This window comes from Dryas octopetala, chromosome 3, assembly GCF_963921425.1.
Source record: "Dryas octopetala chromosome 3, drDryOcto1.1, whole genome shotgun sequence".
Taxonomy (NCBI): domain Eukaryota; kingdom Viridiplantae; phylum Streptophyta; class Magnoliopsida; order Rosales; family Rosaceae; genus Dryas; species Dryas octopetala.
The window spans coordinates 9,266,432-9,282,427 of NC_141368.1; the positions used below are offsets into that span (position 1 = coordinate 9,266,432).

General features: G+C 38.4%; 2 protein-coding genes across 3 annotated transcripts; one reads left to right on the forward strand and one right to left on the reverse strand.

Annotated features, from left to right (window-relative positions):
* Window positions 1-1,331: 1,331 nt before the first annotated feature.
* On the forward strand, window positions 1,332-4,587 carry UBC6 (ubiquitin-conjugating enzyme 6). Its single transcript, XM_086238705.1, has 6 exons — window positions 1,332-1,495; window positions 1,607-1,686; window positions 2,165-2,279; window positions 2,396-2,448; window positions 2,555-2,683; window positions 4,280-4,587. The coding sequence occupies exons 1-6, from the start codon at window positions 1,452-1,454 to the stop codon at window positions 4,408-4,410; spliced, it is 552 nt and encodes a 183-aa protein (XP_086094831.1). The 5' UTR covers window positions 1,332-1,451; the 3' UTR covers window positions 4,411-4,587.
* Window positions 4,588-4,935: 348 nt separating this feature from the next.
* Window positions 4,936-15,996, reverse strand: BRM (transcription regulatory protein SNF2). 2 transcript variants are annotated; one of them, XM_086238704.1, is made up of 14 exons: window positions 15,317-15,996; window positions 13,113-14,417; window positions 11,618-12,970; window positions 11,279-11,391; window positions 10,920-11,007; window positions 10,720-10,806; window positions 10,416-10,508; window positions 10,254-10,337; window positions 9,972-10,175; window positions 9,195-9,434; window positions 7,545-9,119; window positions 6,907-7,452; window positions 6,313-6,564; window positions 4,936-5,857 (listed from the first exon to the last, which is right to left on the reverse strand). In XM_086238704.1, the coding sequence occupies exons 1-14, from the start codon at window positions 15,533-15,535 to the stop codon at window positions 5,204-5,206; spliced, it is 6,813 nt and encodes a 2,270-aa protein (XP_086094830.1). In that variant the 5' UTR covers window positions 15,536-15,996; the 3' UTR covers window positions 4,936-5,203. The 2 variants fall into 2 exon arrangements, with proteins under 2 accessions (XP_086094830.1, XP_086094828.1); XM_086238702.1 differs by having other exon boundaries at window positions 13,107-14,417.

Below are 15,996 nucleotides of genomic sequence, written 5' to 3' on the forward strand. Positions count from 1 at the left end.
ATTGTTGGTTTGGGAATTTAATATGTCAATGTTGTGATAAACACACAAACACACATATCAATATCTTATAAATAGTATATCCACAAATTTGTCAGTAGAGCATACTTAATTATCTGCAGGTAGAACTATCCATATTCCCATGTATAGCATCCATTCCCTTAGATATGATATCTATGGCAAGATGATCATGTGGGGGTCACATATGTTAAAGCCTAAAGGTATAACTTGGCAAGTGGGTAAAGCACATTTAGAGTTCACAAGGCTTTACATGAAAACATATGGATTTTCACATAAAGAACCTAATCGACCTTAATTTCCTCTCTGTTAATCAAAGCCAAGTTTGCTTTATATGGGACTAGGGCAAGTTTTGGTATATTTCTTGGGACATTTTGCATCTACCCATTCTTACCCACCGTTGATACTATTCTAAGTTGACTACCTTGATAAAAGAATATATAGAGAGGACTAATACCAGTTATTTATGAGAAAATTTTGAATGGGACAGTCATGCTATGTTATATTATGTAAAGTTTTTTGTTTGTTTTTGTTTTTTGGCCATGATATTATGAAAAGTTTTAATGTTGAGGTCAAGTTGTGTCAAATTGGGCTCCTAATGGAGCACAATAACAACATGTTATACTAATGGGTTAGGTTAGGTTAGTGTCCATTCATAAAACAGCACATGGTGGTATTTTTATTTCCATTTGAAAAATCTTTTTTGTTATTTAATATTTTATAATATGTTATGAACTTTTGTTATGTAATGTGTTGAAAGATTCTTAAGATATTATAAGATGTTTTATTTATGTTATGTTTGATATTATTTTGTAATATTTGTTATAGTTGATAAAAAAGAAAAAGTGTACAACACGAAATTTTTTTGTATATAATCATAAAATGGTCATGTAGTGTTATGAATTCTTGTTTTATAATACAAGATGATGACAAATTTATAATTTTAGAATATAATATTAATAAATATACACATATTATAATATTATGTGAAGGTGTTCGTTAAAAATTTACTAGTAAAACATGACACGATACAATGAATTTGCATTTATAGATTTGGATACAATAAATTAACGCGTCCTATTTAAACCATGACACGAACATGCTAAAAGCCTAAAACACGAGTTAACACTTAACAAAGTGTCAAAGACTGATGAAAAAAATTAAAACTTTTGGGTGAATAGAATAGAATCGCTGAATGAGGTAAGGAGGAATCTTTGATGAAAGTGCAAGCCATGTAAAAAAATGGGTATTAAATTTGAATTGGGTCCCACTAAAAATTTCGGCCATCATTTTTATTATCTCCTTAGAGTCCCAGTTTCACTTAATGTTGTCTGAACCGATTTTTGGTTCTCTCAGTTTGCAAGAAACAAGTTTCTCTCTCTCTCTTAAACTCAAAGAAAAGAAGAACAAAGCTGCAGGATTTGTACACTAAAACCATGTCTTCCCCAAGCAAACGCAGAGAGATGGACTTGATGAAACTGTGAATTCTCTAATTAATATTCTCATCCATAATTTATTGAATTTTTATTTTTTCTTCTCTTGTGTTTTTATTTTATTGTTTTTCTACCTTTTTTTTTTGGTGTTTTATCAGGATGATGAGTGATTACAAGGTAGACATGATCAATGATGGAATGCAAGAGTTCCATGTAAATTTCCATGGACCCAGTGAGAGTAAACTTTCAAAACCCATATCTTTATTTTCTCAATTATCTTTGCTTTTTTAAGTTGGTTTCTGTTATGTGTCTTTGCTAATTTTGATTCTTTCTTGATTAGCAAAGTTGACCAATTTATAGATGTTATCAGCTCTAGATTTCTTTTCCCCATAAAAAAATATGCTTGATCAAATATTTTTACTGTATGTTTTGGAATTGCTTTTTTGCTCTTTTCTATTTTGTCCACTTTTGGATTAAGTACTACTTTTAATTGCAAATCTAGAAGAAATCTAGTCCGTTAAAGATCACAAAGAAGTAGACTTCCTCTTGATTTCTTGTTATAAATGTGTCTGATAACAGCTAAAGTAATTTGTTGTTTGGTCATTGCTTTCATTGGCTTTAATAATTTTAGTTTGGAAATTGGCTATTTGAATCCTGAGTGAGTTTTCTTTTTGGGCCCTGTAATCCTATTTCCTCCATATCATGGATTCTGGCAGGTCCTTATCAGGGAGGTGTGTGGAGGATAAGAGTTGAACTACCAGATGCCTATCCCTATAAATCTCCCTCAATAGGCTTTGTCAATAAGATCTACCACCCAAATGTTGATGAGATGTGAGTAATAATTGTCAAGAATTCTTGTTATTCAACTCTGTGTAGTGTGCTCCATTCATTAACTCACAAGAGGAATAGTGTCCAATTCTAATTATAATGGTGGAATCTAATTTCAGGTCAGGTTCAGTTTGTTTAGATGTTATCAATCAAACGTGGAGCCCCATGTTTGGTACACACATTTAACTAGCTTCTTTTCAAACTGAAATCCAAGTTTCTTTCTACTTTTATGGTTGAAATTGTGGGTCTCACATCTACATATATGCTTGTGTTTCCAGATCTGGTAAACGTATTTGAAGTGTTCCTACCACAGCTTCTGCTGTATCCCAATCCATCAGACCCTTTAAATGGAGAGGCTGCAGCTTTGATGATGCGTGACCGAGCTGCTTATGAACAAAGAGTTAAAGGTATTGATTCCTTTCAAGGTTTTAGTTTCCTGGTCATGCATCCAATCTGTGATAGTAGATTTTACTCATCTCCCATTTATTTTTTTTATACTCTTCTTAAGTTGACTTCATTGTGTTTATTTTAAGATCAGTGCTAATTGAGCATGGATTATTTAAATGTTACTGTTAAATGTTTGTTTGTGGATTATAACTCTGAGTATTGACATAATAGTGCTTAAGTGTGTTGAGAACCTTGCATTCTGGTATTGTTGAGAAGTAAATTATATATTCAGTCCAAAAAAGAGAAGTAAATTATATATACAAATGCATAGAGTTTTGTCTCATGTCGGTGTTACAATAATGTGTGGAAAGAGTTTGCTAGTGGTAATTCTGGTTATGGTAGTATAGTAGTTTTTCTATTGGGATTAGGATTAATGATAGTCATAGCAATGAGGTAAAGATAGTTTTAAAGCTGGTAGATATTGTGGTGTTTTGAGGAATGTCCGAAGTTTTTACTTTTGAAAGCAATAATGTGTATTTTGTGCTAAAATTCTAAATTGCATACTGTCATTAATAGTTTTGGTGAGAACGTTCAAAATGTATCACTAAACTTGACTTTGTTGCACTTTCTTGATTGGTTCTTCTTTGTGAAGGCAAGAAGAATATTTTTGCGTTTTATTTCATTGGTAGGTGGATTTTGATCTTTAACAGTCACCTCCAATAGAAAATTGCTTGAAGTTAGCTTTTTTCTAAACTGGATCAGTTCCTGGGAAGCTAAATTTAGACAATTGGTTAAAAAGTGTGATTTGATTCGGCTTACACTGCCAAGTCCAAATCAAATAAACAGGTGGCTACTTTTGGGCTGGGCTATGTCAATGAATTGAGTTTAGTTTGAATCTATAAAGCACCAATACTTACACATAACTTCATTATCGTGGAATGTATATGTATGAAAAACAAAATAGCAGTATATGTATATATGTATGTATATTTGTCTCTTGTCAGAAAATTTGGTCCTGATTGCGAGTCTGGCAGGAGAACATTAAAATATATACATGTTTAAATGATCCATGCATGATTTCAGCTTTGTTTTCTTGAAAAATCCATTCTTATTTCTAGGATATGATACTCATTTTAAAGTGATCAAAACTATACAGCAACCGTGTGTCTTATGCATTCTTGGATCATCTCAGATGACAAAAAAATAATTTTTTTGTTATTTCTGAAACGTATGGAACATGCACGCCAGTCATGTGCTGATAATCCCCAAGTGCTTGATATTGTCATAGCACACTTGGGGAAGTGTCTGTACTTCATAGGTTTGAATTTTACCCTATTTTTGATAATTTGAGTTCTTACTGTGAGCCTGAGCTCAAGTTTATGTATGTGATATTTTCTTTCACAAAATTAGAAAGCATAAAAACTTGCAGTTGAGATTGCCCATATATACAAAACAAGGCTTACTAATTATTGTGCTCCAATTCTATAGAAGATTAATTATATATTGCTTATATATATCTATATGTATGTAGTTTTTAAGCATCCTATTGATATACAGCTCTTGCTTTGCATTCCCCATGACTTTGAAGTGACCATACTGTTACTCTTATCATACAGAATTCTGTCAGAAGTATGCCAAGCCAGAAGATATAGGAGCTGTCCCAGAAGACCAATCAAGTGATGAGGAACTGAGTGAAGATGAATCTGATTCTTGTGATGAGCAAGTGGCAGGTCAAGCAGATCCATAGGAATTTGTGGTCTGTCCTTTTAAATTAATTGTATATGTACATGATGTTTTAGCTTCTTCTTAATTCATCCGCAACTCCAAACAAGACTGGATAATATGGGAAGGGAAAGAATTTCCCCAGTTTGTATTAGTTTCTTTTGTCACTGTAAATAAATGTACCATTGGTTTTCCTGCTGCACTTATCTTTTGTTTGCTTCATCTGGTGGGGACTACAACAGGGCACAGCATATGAACTATAAATATTATTGATAATCCTCACACATGTCCATGCCCACATGCAATATGTGGTCACTTAATTCGGCTGCCAAATGTAGGCTACTATAGAGATCTCATGTACTCCCCTAGATCATTGTGAGCATCAGAGCATGGAACAGCATATCCACCGTAGTGCCTCCATTTTTTCATGTATTTTGGTGAAGTGAATTCTGTCACTGTGGAATTATTATGGATGGGGCTCTTTCCATGAAGTTGTGGACTATCTAAAAAGTTAATTAAGAAAATGTGTATCACATGAGAGAATGAAATATGCACTTGGAACACTATGAAATCTTCAAGATTAGTATGAAGCGAATGTGTTCTTTACAAAAGGTCCCCTCTTATCACAGGGAGGGTAAGACCTGCGAGGCACAGATATAAGAAGCTACTGAATAACGTAGAAAAAGCTGGTTGTAAACGAAGACCTACACTGTATAAACAGTATGGCTAATTGCGCTTATGCCACTAAATTATGAACAAAAGGGAAAAGAAAACAAGTGACAACTTCCAGCACATCATTAGTCAAATCCTTTAGCAAGTCATAAATGGCTCGGCCTTCTCTTTCCAGAATCCGTTCTTAACCTCTTTACAGGATTTGCCCAACCAACCGACCCCCCACTCCTGTTTGCAGGCTGAGCAGGCTGGTTGGCCCACCCTTGAGAATGCGAGGTTTGTTGAGACGATCTTGTTTCCTTTGGGACTGAATTTGGACCGGGACTTCTAATGCTGCGACCCATGCTAGGGGGTGAAACAGGGCCAGCTGATCCAGTCCTAGGCTTTACCACAACCTTTTCCCGGTCTTTTCTTTTCTTCTTGCAGATAACCAGATCCCCTGGATGAGCAAGCAGTGGAGAATCATCCTGCTGATAGTGCTCCCGACTATTACCACTTCCACTTCCAAGTCTTGATTCCTTCTGGGGAATATGGCTTCTCAGCCTTGTGTCTTCGCTACTGACTATAGGTCCACGTTGCTGTGGCTTCTGTTGAGGGCCTGGGTCAGGTTCCACCTCATTTATCAGTTTGTGTCTCTTGCTTTGGCCAACAGTCACCTGTCTTGGGGATGGAGCATTGGTGGTCGAAACTGGGCTAGTAAAAGAGAGTGCATTTCTGGCTTCTCGAAAATCGGTGTCCGCAAATGCTATTTTCAAGATATCAAAGAAAAGATCGTGTACCTTCCTGGCTTCAGTTCTCACCTGTGCATTATAGTTAACACAAGAGGCTGTTAGGTCATATAATATTGGAGGATTGGATAACCTCAGTACACGAGGGCATCTCCCAACAACAAAGCAAGAATTAAACTCTAAGAATTCCATTGGCAATTACAGTTGAAAAAGGCATGCATTCAAATATTAACAAAGTTACTGGCATTTGTGGCCCTCTAACTTTATAGCCTTTTTCTGTAGTTCAGTTAAACAACTTACTTGTCTGGGTTTAGTGCAAAAGAAAAAGGTGTGGGTTAGCATACAGAGAAAAGAGAAAGATATAATAGTTACTAATAATGGTAACTGAGACAGTAATTAACTTGGCCATGCTTCTGCAGCATTACTTTGAGAATGAGACTTCAAAATCAAAGCACAAGAGGATGCAAATGCAATAATGAATGTAGAGTCAATGAGACAGGAATAACTTAGCATTTGAACCATCTTACCTCATGTGAGAACCCATAAAATTGCATTGCACTTTTCAACATAGACTGGACGTCAAACACAAGCTCCATCACTCCATTATACTCCAACCTTTCTATGCGTTGATCAATCTTTCGTAAATCCAAGAGATTATTTCCAGATCCACTTGTGTAACCAGAATTTTCAATCCGCTTCCACAAATCTGTTAGTAGAGGTACTATTTGAGGACCTTCCTTGTCTATTCTCCTTTGGAGCTTGCTAATTACATTCTTGCACTGCATAAGTAAAAACTTTAGTTGAGTTCACAACAGAATTTGCAAGAGCATACCTAAAAAAAAGAAAACCTAATAGGAGAATACAAAGAATAAAGGTCAACGCAAGTTACATTTACAGGGAAGTCAATTTCGTACACATGGATATCTAACTTTCACACCACATCCAGCAATATAAATATAAAAATGATGCTTCCATAAATATTGAATAAAACAGGAAGCAGACACCTTATGACATAAATAACTGTGTGCATGTGTATGCAGTGATTAGCAGCAGATTAGGACCTCATTTGTCACCTCAAAAACCATAACATAGCAACAAACACCAAATTCAACAGTACATACCCTTCTCTGGATGATGTCAGGTATTTTTGTGCCACAACCTGAAGTCCCACTCGTATTCCCAACTTTCACATCCCAATTTTCTCTGTGGTGTTCAGCAGCATCTTCTGCAGGATCAGACCTGCTATTCAATCTGCCAGATTTGGGTGAAGCGTGCAATTTGGGTGTATTAGCAACTCTCCTTGCCGGCAAATTTCTCCTACTTTTTGAGGATGAATCACTTTGGTCATTCTTAGAAGCATTGAGCTCTCCATATGTTTTCATTTCAGGATCAGCCCTTAACTGTGCTTGAGATTTATGGTCCACTTGGAATGGCAACAGAGATGAATCTCCACGTTGGAGAGACGGCGTCTCACTGCCAGACTTCTCCTCTGGCCTTTCCATGGTATGACGAGGGCGAACCCTAAGACTGCGCTTCCTCTTGATCTTGGGTTGCAAAACCTGTTCATCTTCACCTTCATCACGGTCATGAATCCAACTTCCAGATTGCTGGTGGTCCACGTGAGAATCTCCAGATACAACAATTTCCCCTTCCTCAACTTCATCTGGCTGGCAAAGCATCAAGAGACTGAAAGTGAATAGATAGCACAGGAAAACCAATCCAATTACAAAGCACCAATACAGGGAGACAAAATACATACCAGCCTCTTCGAAATAGATCCTTGCCTACCATCTAAGGCAGACAGCGAACCAAATTTCTGAGAAGAAACAGGAGACACTGTCTGGATCACTCTCCGACTGTCTGAGGATGATCCTGAGGAACCAGCTTCCTCTACTATGTGATCATTTCTAACTCTTTCTAAAGCCCGGGTATAATCGTACCCACCGTCACATTCTGGACCATCTTCTTCCACTTGCTCCTTATTAATTGGTGGTGCCTCAACAGCACCACTATATTCATCATCTTCAAGTTCTCCAACTTCTCCCTCTTCTTCATGCATAGAAGATTCATTTCTCTCATCAGAACTTGCTTCTGAGTATTCTCCATTTTCATCATCTACTTCCTTATAGATGGGATGCTTTTTTCCCTTGGGCCGCCCTCTCTTTCTTTCAGTTTTTGGAGATGAATCAGAACCCATTTCACTGGGTTCCAAGCCAATACTACCACCCAACAAAGTGTTCTTAGATGGTCTTTTTGATAAGCTTGCAACCACACCATTTACTTCTCTTGTACTGGTTCGAAGCCATCTGGGAACCTGGTCGTACCTTGTCATCTCCTCAATCCAGTCCAGTTCTTCATCCATTTGATCAAACAATTCAACTTCTTCTTTACTCCTAGCAATCATGCGATTTACCTCCTGCAATGAGGGAACATCATGGAGAGTTTCTTGATACCTCTCATCATCATGCAATAAAGTTTCCAGAGTCATGCGTCTCTCTTCATGAGTTGTTCTCTGGTCAAAACGTCCAGCATTGATAACCTCATCAGCCATGTCAATCTTGTATTGTTGAATGTTGTTTCTTATGAGGCTCTCAATTGATCCCATATATCGATCCTTGCCAGCAAGGTCATCCTCTGAATCAACTGCACCTCCACTTCTTAGTTCATCCTCTTTCTGATGGCTAGGGATTTTGTCAACAACTGCTTCCATATAAATGACTTTGACTTCCCGCTTCTGTCCAATGCGGTGGGCTCTAGCAACTGCCTGTTCTTCATTTTTAGGGTTTGGATCAGGATCATATATGACAACTGTATCAGCCGACTGGAGGTTAAGACCCCGACCAGCTGCACGAATACTAAGCAAGAAGATGAAACAGTCTGAATCAGGGCTGTTGAAATCCACTATAGCTGACTCGCGATCTTCTAAACTGGTTGTTCCATCAATTCTTCTGTAGACAAGTCTCCGCCACTGCAGGTATTCCTCCAATATGTCAAGGAGTTTAGTCATGGTACTGAAAAGAAGAACTCGATGCCCTGTTCTCTGAAGTTTAATAAGGATCCTGTCCAGGATCCACAATTTCCCACAGGATCTTATAAGGAAATCCTTCGAAAAATCATTGAAATATGGGTAATTAAGCAAAGGATGATTGCAAGTCTTCCGCAGTTCCATACACCTGTTATTTAAGGTTTTATACACCTTGGGTTGATAATGTGGATTTTTTTGAACCCTGAGTTTCTCATCTTCAGGATCAACTCGAATAGTGCCAGTTGTTTTTATCCAGTCATATATAGCACTTTGAATGGCCGACATTCTACACCTTAAAACGATGGAGATCTGCAATCAACCACCAGTGTTAGAAATTTATCACAGGAAAGGAAATTATCACCAAGGATAATCACTAACGCATACCTTAGGTGGAAGTGCACCTTCCACGTCTTCAACGCGCCGCCTAAGCATAAAAGGCTCTAAAATTTGATGAAGACGGTGAATAATGATAACTTTTTTTTCAGTCTCAAGCCAATCATCTTCTGCATTCGTAGGACCTTCCCTTTGAAAGGGTTTTGAAAACCAGTCATGAAATGCTTTACGATTATCAAAAACTTCTGGAAGAAGTAGATTTAAAAGTGACCAGAGTTCCTTCAAATCATTCTGTAATTGAAAAAATACTCCAATTCAGTTCAACTTCAAAAAATTGAATAAAATGAAGATATGCATGCACACACGTGTGTGGAAGAAACTCAATGATCAAGCAGATATTATATCATGTGAACACTTACTGAGTTCACAACACGATAAATTTAGGTTTCATTAACTTAATAATATATTGGTTTTTCTATGTTTCAAAAAGAAAAAAGAACCAATCTCATGCCTCTGTTTGATGAACAGACACATCTCATCAACTCTAAGTTCTGGTTAAGCAATCAAAACAAATCAGCAACTTAGCCGTTTCCAACTCTACATATGAGTAGGTCAAAACCCTACATGTAGGGGCATGTCTATTATAAAGCAGAAAATATGATCAAAAGTTTAATGGTGCTACTGTTGTTGCACAACTCAATAAAGGCGGAAAAAGGGATAAATTAGTTAGGTCTGTCAAATCGAAAAGCACATATGTTTGCACCTATACAAAATTGTATCAAATATATAAGCTTTGTGATCATGTGTTACATGGTTGTCATAACTAACCTGTAATGGTGTTCCTGTCAAAAGCAAGCGCCGTTGGCAACGGTACCTATCAAGATCACGTGCTAGAACCGATTCCCTGTCTTTCATCCTTTGTGCTTCATCAATTATTATATACTTCCAATCAATTTTTGAAAGTTTAGAGCGATCATACATGATGAACTCATAAGTTGTCACAAGGACATTAAACTTCAAGGCACAAACCTCCTACATAGTAAATACCAAAGTTTAGCACTTGTATAGAACCCAAGCATTTAAGTATATAAGCAAAACCATGAATCTTACCTGAGAAAATAATTTTGACCGTTGATCCTTCCCACCAACATAAAAAATGCATGACACAGACGGAAGCCAAGTATGCAGCTCACTCTGCAAAAGGAACTCAGTTAGGCACATTAATAAACACTGAACAATGTCATATCTATGTGGAACAGAAAATATACAAACCTTCCAATTCACTAAAACGGCATTTGGAACAATTATGAGATGTGGCCCATAGTTCCCTTTGAACTCCATCAAATATGCAATCAATGCCATTACCTGCATGGAGAAAATTGTAGATCAAAACAGACTGCCAAGAGAACAAAGGTATAACATGAGCCTCCCCACTGCCCCACATACTATATGGCAAATCTTAATACATCAACCAGAAAATCTGTTCACGAATCACAGTTAAAAATATAAGACATGCCTTTTTATCTCTGGAGACGGGCACTGAAAAGCAAAAAAAGTGAATAGAAAAGAAAGTCACCTGTACAGTTTTCCCAAGACCCATTTCATCTGCCAATATTCCATTTAATTTGTTGTTATACAGAGAAAGCATCCATTGCAACCCAACCTTCAGAATCAAACATATGGTAGTCAAAAGAATGACTAGTCTGCTACAGAAGTACTAGTTGACATAAAGCAAAGGCCCAAAAATAGTAACAATTTTCAATTACAGCAACCTACAAGTTGATACTCTCTTAAGGTTCCAGTCCGTAACATTGAGGGCTGCCTTATGACCCTTTCATTCACAGCATGTGCAAGACTGTAATACCTGGAAACAACCATGAACAATGAGAAACAAATAATTCATAAAAATGATTATACATATCAAATAAGTATACACATAAGGGACCCTTCTTAGTTTGGGTCCTTTTGGAAACAAATCAATAGCACGTGATAAAAAGTATCAAATTAAGGAATCTGAAGTAATGCAAATACTAGGCACATTTTAAAAACCACCACTAGCAAATCCTCCATCAGAAGTAACCAACTGCACATTAACAACATCTGTTATCAACCAAATAGCTAAACAATTAACTTACTTGTTAACAGATGAACTATCTCTAGGTGCATTCATTTCTATGAATCGATTTCTAATCATTACTTCCTCTCCAGCACAAGCTGCTGCTGCCCTAACTTCTTCCTCTGACAGACCCTATTTGTAAACACACATATTCCAACATGGATAAGTAACATAGAAAAAGTGATGGTGCATGATGCATGATGAATAACGAGAAAATGGAAATTTTGTACCCATATGTCACAGGGATTGATTAAGAACATGTGAAAAAGAAAAGCCAAAAATAAAAATTAAGAGGCCAGTGGTGGGGGGAGGGGTGGGGGCAAGAGAGGGAGAGAGAGAGAGAGAGAGCAATGCATACCTGCAATCGTGCAGCAGCTGCAGCAGCATTTGCTGCCTCTTCCACTTCCTGCTGATTCTTAGCAGCTGTTATTTTACTTCCAAGTTTATGAAGATATTCCTCTGTCTGACTCAAGAATGATGATAGAACAGCATATCTCTCTGCTGCCTCCCCTGGGATGCTAGACTGTTGTTCCAGCAACATTTCCCTGTACCTTTCAACATCATTGTTTTTCAATGCTTCCATCCTTTGGTGCCTACAATCATCCTTTCTTTTTGAAAACTCCCTCAACATTCTCTCATGATATTTGGCAACTCCCCTGTTGCGTGCAGTCCGTGCATCACGAATGGCCCAGTGAGCTTCAAGAAGCTTCTTACGCCACTGGAAAATAGATTTCAGCTGCTTCTCTCTCATGGCTTTCTGAGAGGCCTGCACTTGCCTGGCTAGCTCCATCCGCTGACGCTCACAAAGCCGGACAAACTTCCGATAAGGCCTGTCAGGCATTGCCATTATCTCCTGCTGCTGTTGATCGATTTCATCTCTTAAGCGTGCCTGTAAATCTAAAAGTCGAAGCTTTTTTTCTTCAATTTGCAACCGCAAGACAAGATCTGGCCTAATCCTTTTCCTCTCTAAATTTACCGCCAATAGACCACCAATCTTCTTTATATTTTCTGTCCTCTTCTTGTTAAGCACTTCCACACCTTCCTCAAAAAGAATATCTTTGAAATCATATGCCAATGTTAAATTATTATTAGTATTGTTACTATTATTATTATTGTTTACCATCATAGCTGAACCAAAGGAGTCATGTTTCCTAGTGAAAAATGGAAAATCAAACAGTGGTCCATGATACTTTCTGGCAGAACCAACATCTTTTGACTGGGGTGTGGTGCTTGCTTGTGCAGGCTTTTTAACCTGTGTGGCATCAGATACAGCAACTTGTGATGCAACAGACTTCCCCCTATCAACTGGAAAATCACTTCTAACGGAATCTTTTTGAATACCACGTTCAACTTCATGGTCTAACTTAACAGAAGATACAGTAGACTGCTGTTCTTCTTTTCCAGAAGACACCACAGGAGTAGGTTCCTTCATCACAGTGGACATTCCTTGCACATGAACTGATGATACAGTTGCTTTCTCATCTCCTGTAAAAGCTTCCTGTTTTGAAATGCTCTGTACATTCATTGATGCCACAGCCTGTGAATCTTTCTCATTGGACTCCACATACAGCACAATATCTTCTACAATTTTCCCAGCAGATTTATCCTGAATATTTCCTCCTCCGGGAAGAAATTTCTGCTGTACCTGCAGCTCAAGAGGTGGTGGAGCAATAGCCCGAAGAAGTTCTTGTGGGAGTGTGCCTTCACCTTTCTATCAAGCAATAGGAAATGAAAGTAAGCAACATGTTCCACTAATTAATTCCAAAGCATCTACAATTTCATAAACATCTGTAAACGATATAGATAATTGAAAGCTGACAAGAGAAGGGAGGAAAACAGAGAATTACATGCACCTTGAGTCGCCTAAATGCTAGTATTTGTGCTTTAAGGACATGCAGCTGCTGTTTGGTGAACCCTAGTCGTTGTTGTGGCATCTGAACAGCCGGTCCACCTTGTGACTGGTTGTGGTTGCTCGTGCCACCATCATTAGGAACCACAGCTTGTGGAGAAGACCGATTCAACTGCCTATTGTATTGCATCTGCATTGTTTCTGGATTGTTTAGTGAATTTTTTACATGGAAAGATTGATCCATACCCTGGTTTGTGTTTGCAGATGACTGTGTGGGATGGATAGGAGCCATTCCATTTCCAACAGGAGCGGACTGCCTCGGAGGTATCTGGTTTTCTCTGCCATGAACAGCAAACTGCTGCACAGGAATGTTGTTACTATTGTTAAAGATCCCAGTATTTGAACCTGAACCAAAAGGACTAGGTGAAACTGCCTGCTTTGCTTTTGCTGAGCTCGACTGCCCAGATACATCACTTGATGAATTAGCATGAGGAGAACTCTCACTTGCAACTTGAGGAGAAGTAACCTGCTGCTTTGACACTGGAACAGGTGATGATTGTACCCCCATGTTGCTTTCATTTGCCTTTTGTTGAGCAGCCATCCTAGACTGCAACAGTGGAATGAGTTGCGCCATCAAGTTGGCATTTCCAGGCTGTGAAAGATCAATGTTGTGCTCAAGTGCAAATGCTTGCAACTGAGCAGCCAATGCCATCTGGTTGTTTGACATGTTTTGGATGCTTTGCTGAGCCTGTGGTGCCATCATGGGCCTTAAGGGATTTCCAGGCATGAATTGTCCTGAGACTGCCGGCTGGGCTGAAGGCTTTGCTTCACTCCTTTGGTCAGAAGCTGGTGGCTGTCCTTGGTCCATCTGCTTTTCACCACGAGCAAAATGTTCCGTTGAATTCTTAGACGAAGATGCTTGTGCCTGATTAGCTGCCTGCATTTTCATATTTCCCAATCGCATGTCCTCCTTTCCAGATGGAGGCCCCAACAATCCCAGTTTAGCTTGCTGCTGAGATTGCATTGCCAAACCTGACTTCTGCTGGGCTGCCTGAAAGGCATACTGAAGATAAGCTTGATGAACTGGATTTAGAAGTTGCTGGTCAACACCTTGACTCCTATTCTGTCCCTCCTGTGGGCCATGTTGTTGACCCAAATCAATGAACTTCCTAGGTTGTTGAGGCATTTGAGTGGAGCCAGGAGATGAAACAAAATTGCTCCCTCCCAAAACTCCCTGGAGACCAGCAGCTTGATATGCTACAAGAGCTTCATTCCCTTCAGGTTTTCTTAAAAATTGTTGTTGTAGTGGCTGCATAAACAATAAATGATATAAAAACCCTAGTCGCCTTCATTTCATATGAAAACCTGCTTACATTAATGACTTGGAGAAAAATCAATAAATAATATCCCCCACTATCGTTTGCATAACTTTGATTCCAATCAATAAAGGTATGTAAGTGTTGCAAATATTGATATCCTTGAAATTAAAACAAAGATTGAAACAAATTCACAGAAACTGATCAGATCCCAATTACAAATGTGATCCTATCAATGCACCAGAACAATGGAAAAAATAACATGATCATAAAAATCCAAGGGCTCATGCTCAAAAGTAGGATAAAGGCTTATTTTAGTTTAGTTAATAAGGCAAACTCAAGCAAATTACGCCATAGTTCTTCTGTTATGTATATACATATATATATATATATAATCAAACTAATCAAAAACTTTAAAAGTAGTACAGCAAAACAAATAAGAGATACAATCCATAAGCAGACCCCACTTTGTTGTTAATACGCTTTGTTGAATTTAATGGAACAAAAGTAGATTCCCAGTTACTGTTCAGCAGCTAAATCACAATGCTACAATCAGTTCCCATTAAGACATGCCTAGTTTGACTCCTTGAATACCTAAAAGCTGTTCTTCCAGAAATTAAGTAAGCAACCAACTAATTATCCATATGTACGAGGGTAACAATTAACAGCTAAACCACAACACACAAATGTATTAATTACAAAAATTCACTCCCACCCATTTGCAAGAACACTCCCAATTAGAAGACCCACTTAATGTGACAATCATAATCAAACCCAATAATGACAAAATTCACACTGACCCATCTGCACAGATACTCCAAATTCCAAAACCCACATTCCAATTCAACCAGATTGCCACAAAAATTCCATTTCCAGCCGCAGAAACCCTTACCTGCCGAGACCCTATTTGTTGCTGCTGCTGTTGCTGATGTTGCTGATGTTGCTGATGCTGCTGATGCTGCTGATGTTGTACCGAATCGAAACCCAAGTGTGGCGTCGACACGGCCGAGGACGATGAAGACGGCGAAGCAGCCGAGGATGTCGACGCGGCCCGGCCCGCCGGGCCCACTCCCGGGTTCCGGCTGGGCCCACCTCCACCACCAGATTGCATGCAACTGAACCCAAATCACCGCCCGAAAAGCTTAAAAGAAAATAGAAGAAAAACCCAAAAAGCTCAAAACCCAAGAAAACTCAAATCCCTCCAAAAGATTTCCAACAGAAACCCTATCTGAGCCCTCGGATCCCAACGTTCGAAACCCCCCTTAGCTCAAACTCTCTCTCTCTCTCTCTCTAGCAACTTTCTCTCTCAAAAAAGACGCGGGAGTTTCCAGAGTGGGGGCTACAGACCGATGGATCCTAGAGAAGCGAGGTTGACGGGGAATCGGAGACCTCAACTCACTCTCTCCTTGTGGGTTTTTTCCGCGATTCGCAAAATTTTTTGCGTCAAACCCTAGCGAATTTCTTTTTTTTCCTATTTTTTTATTTAAAAGAATTTTGTTTTTTTGTATTAATTTTTTAATATTTCCCTTCTCTCTCTTTTTTCTGCTCAAGTTTGGGCGATGAAGCACTTCT

Bases quoted from the DNA above. Each gene is read 5' to 3' on its own strand.
- UBC6 (XM_086238705.1), top strand. From the start codon at position 1,452: ATGTCTTCCCCAAGCAAACGCAGAGAGATGGACTTGATGAAACT. The intron at 2,280-2,395 runs GTGAGTAATAAT...ATCTAATTTCAG, and splicing joins CACCCAAATGTTGATGAGAT to GTCAGGTTCAGTTTGTTTAG. The intron at 2,449-2,554 runs GTACACACATTT...TTGTGTTTCCAG, and splicing joins AACGTGGAGCCCCATGTTTG to ATCTGGTAAACGTATTTGAA.
- BRM (XM_086238702.1), bottom strand. From the start codon at position 15,535: ATGCAATCTGGTGGTGGAGGTGGGCCCAGCCGGAACCCGGGAGTGGGC. The intron at 12,971-13,106 runs GTAATTCTCTGT...ATTGCTTGATAG, and splicing joins TTAGGCGACTCAAGGTGCAT to AAAGGTGAAGGCACACTCCC. The intron at 7,453-7,544 runs GTATGTATTTTG...ATGCTTTGCCAG, and splicing joins GATCTATTTCGAAGAGGCTG to CCAGATGAAGTTGAGGAAGG.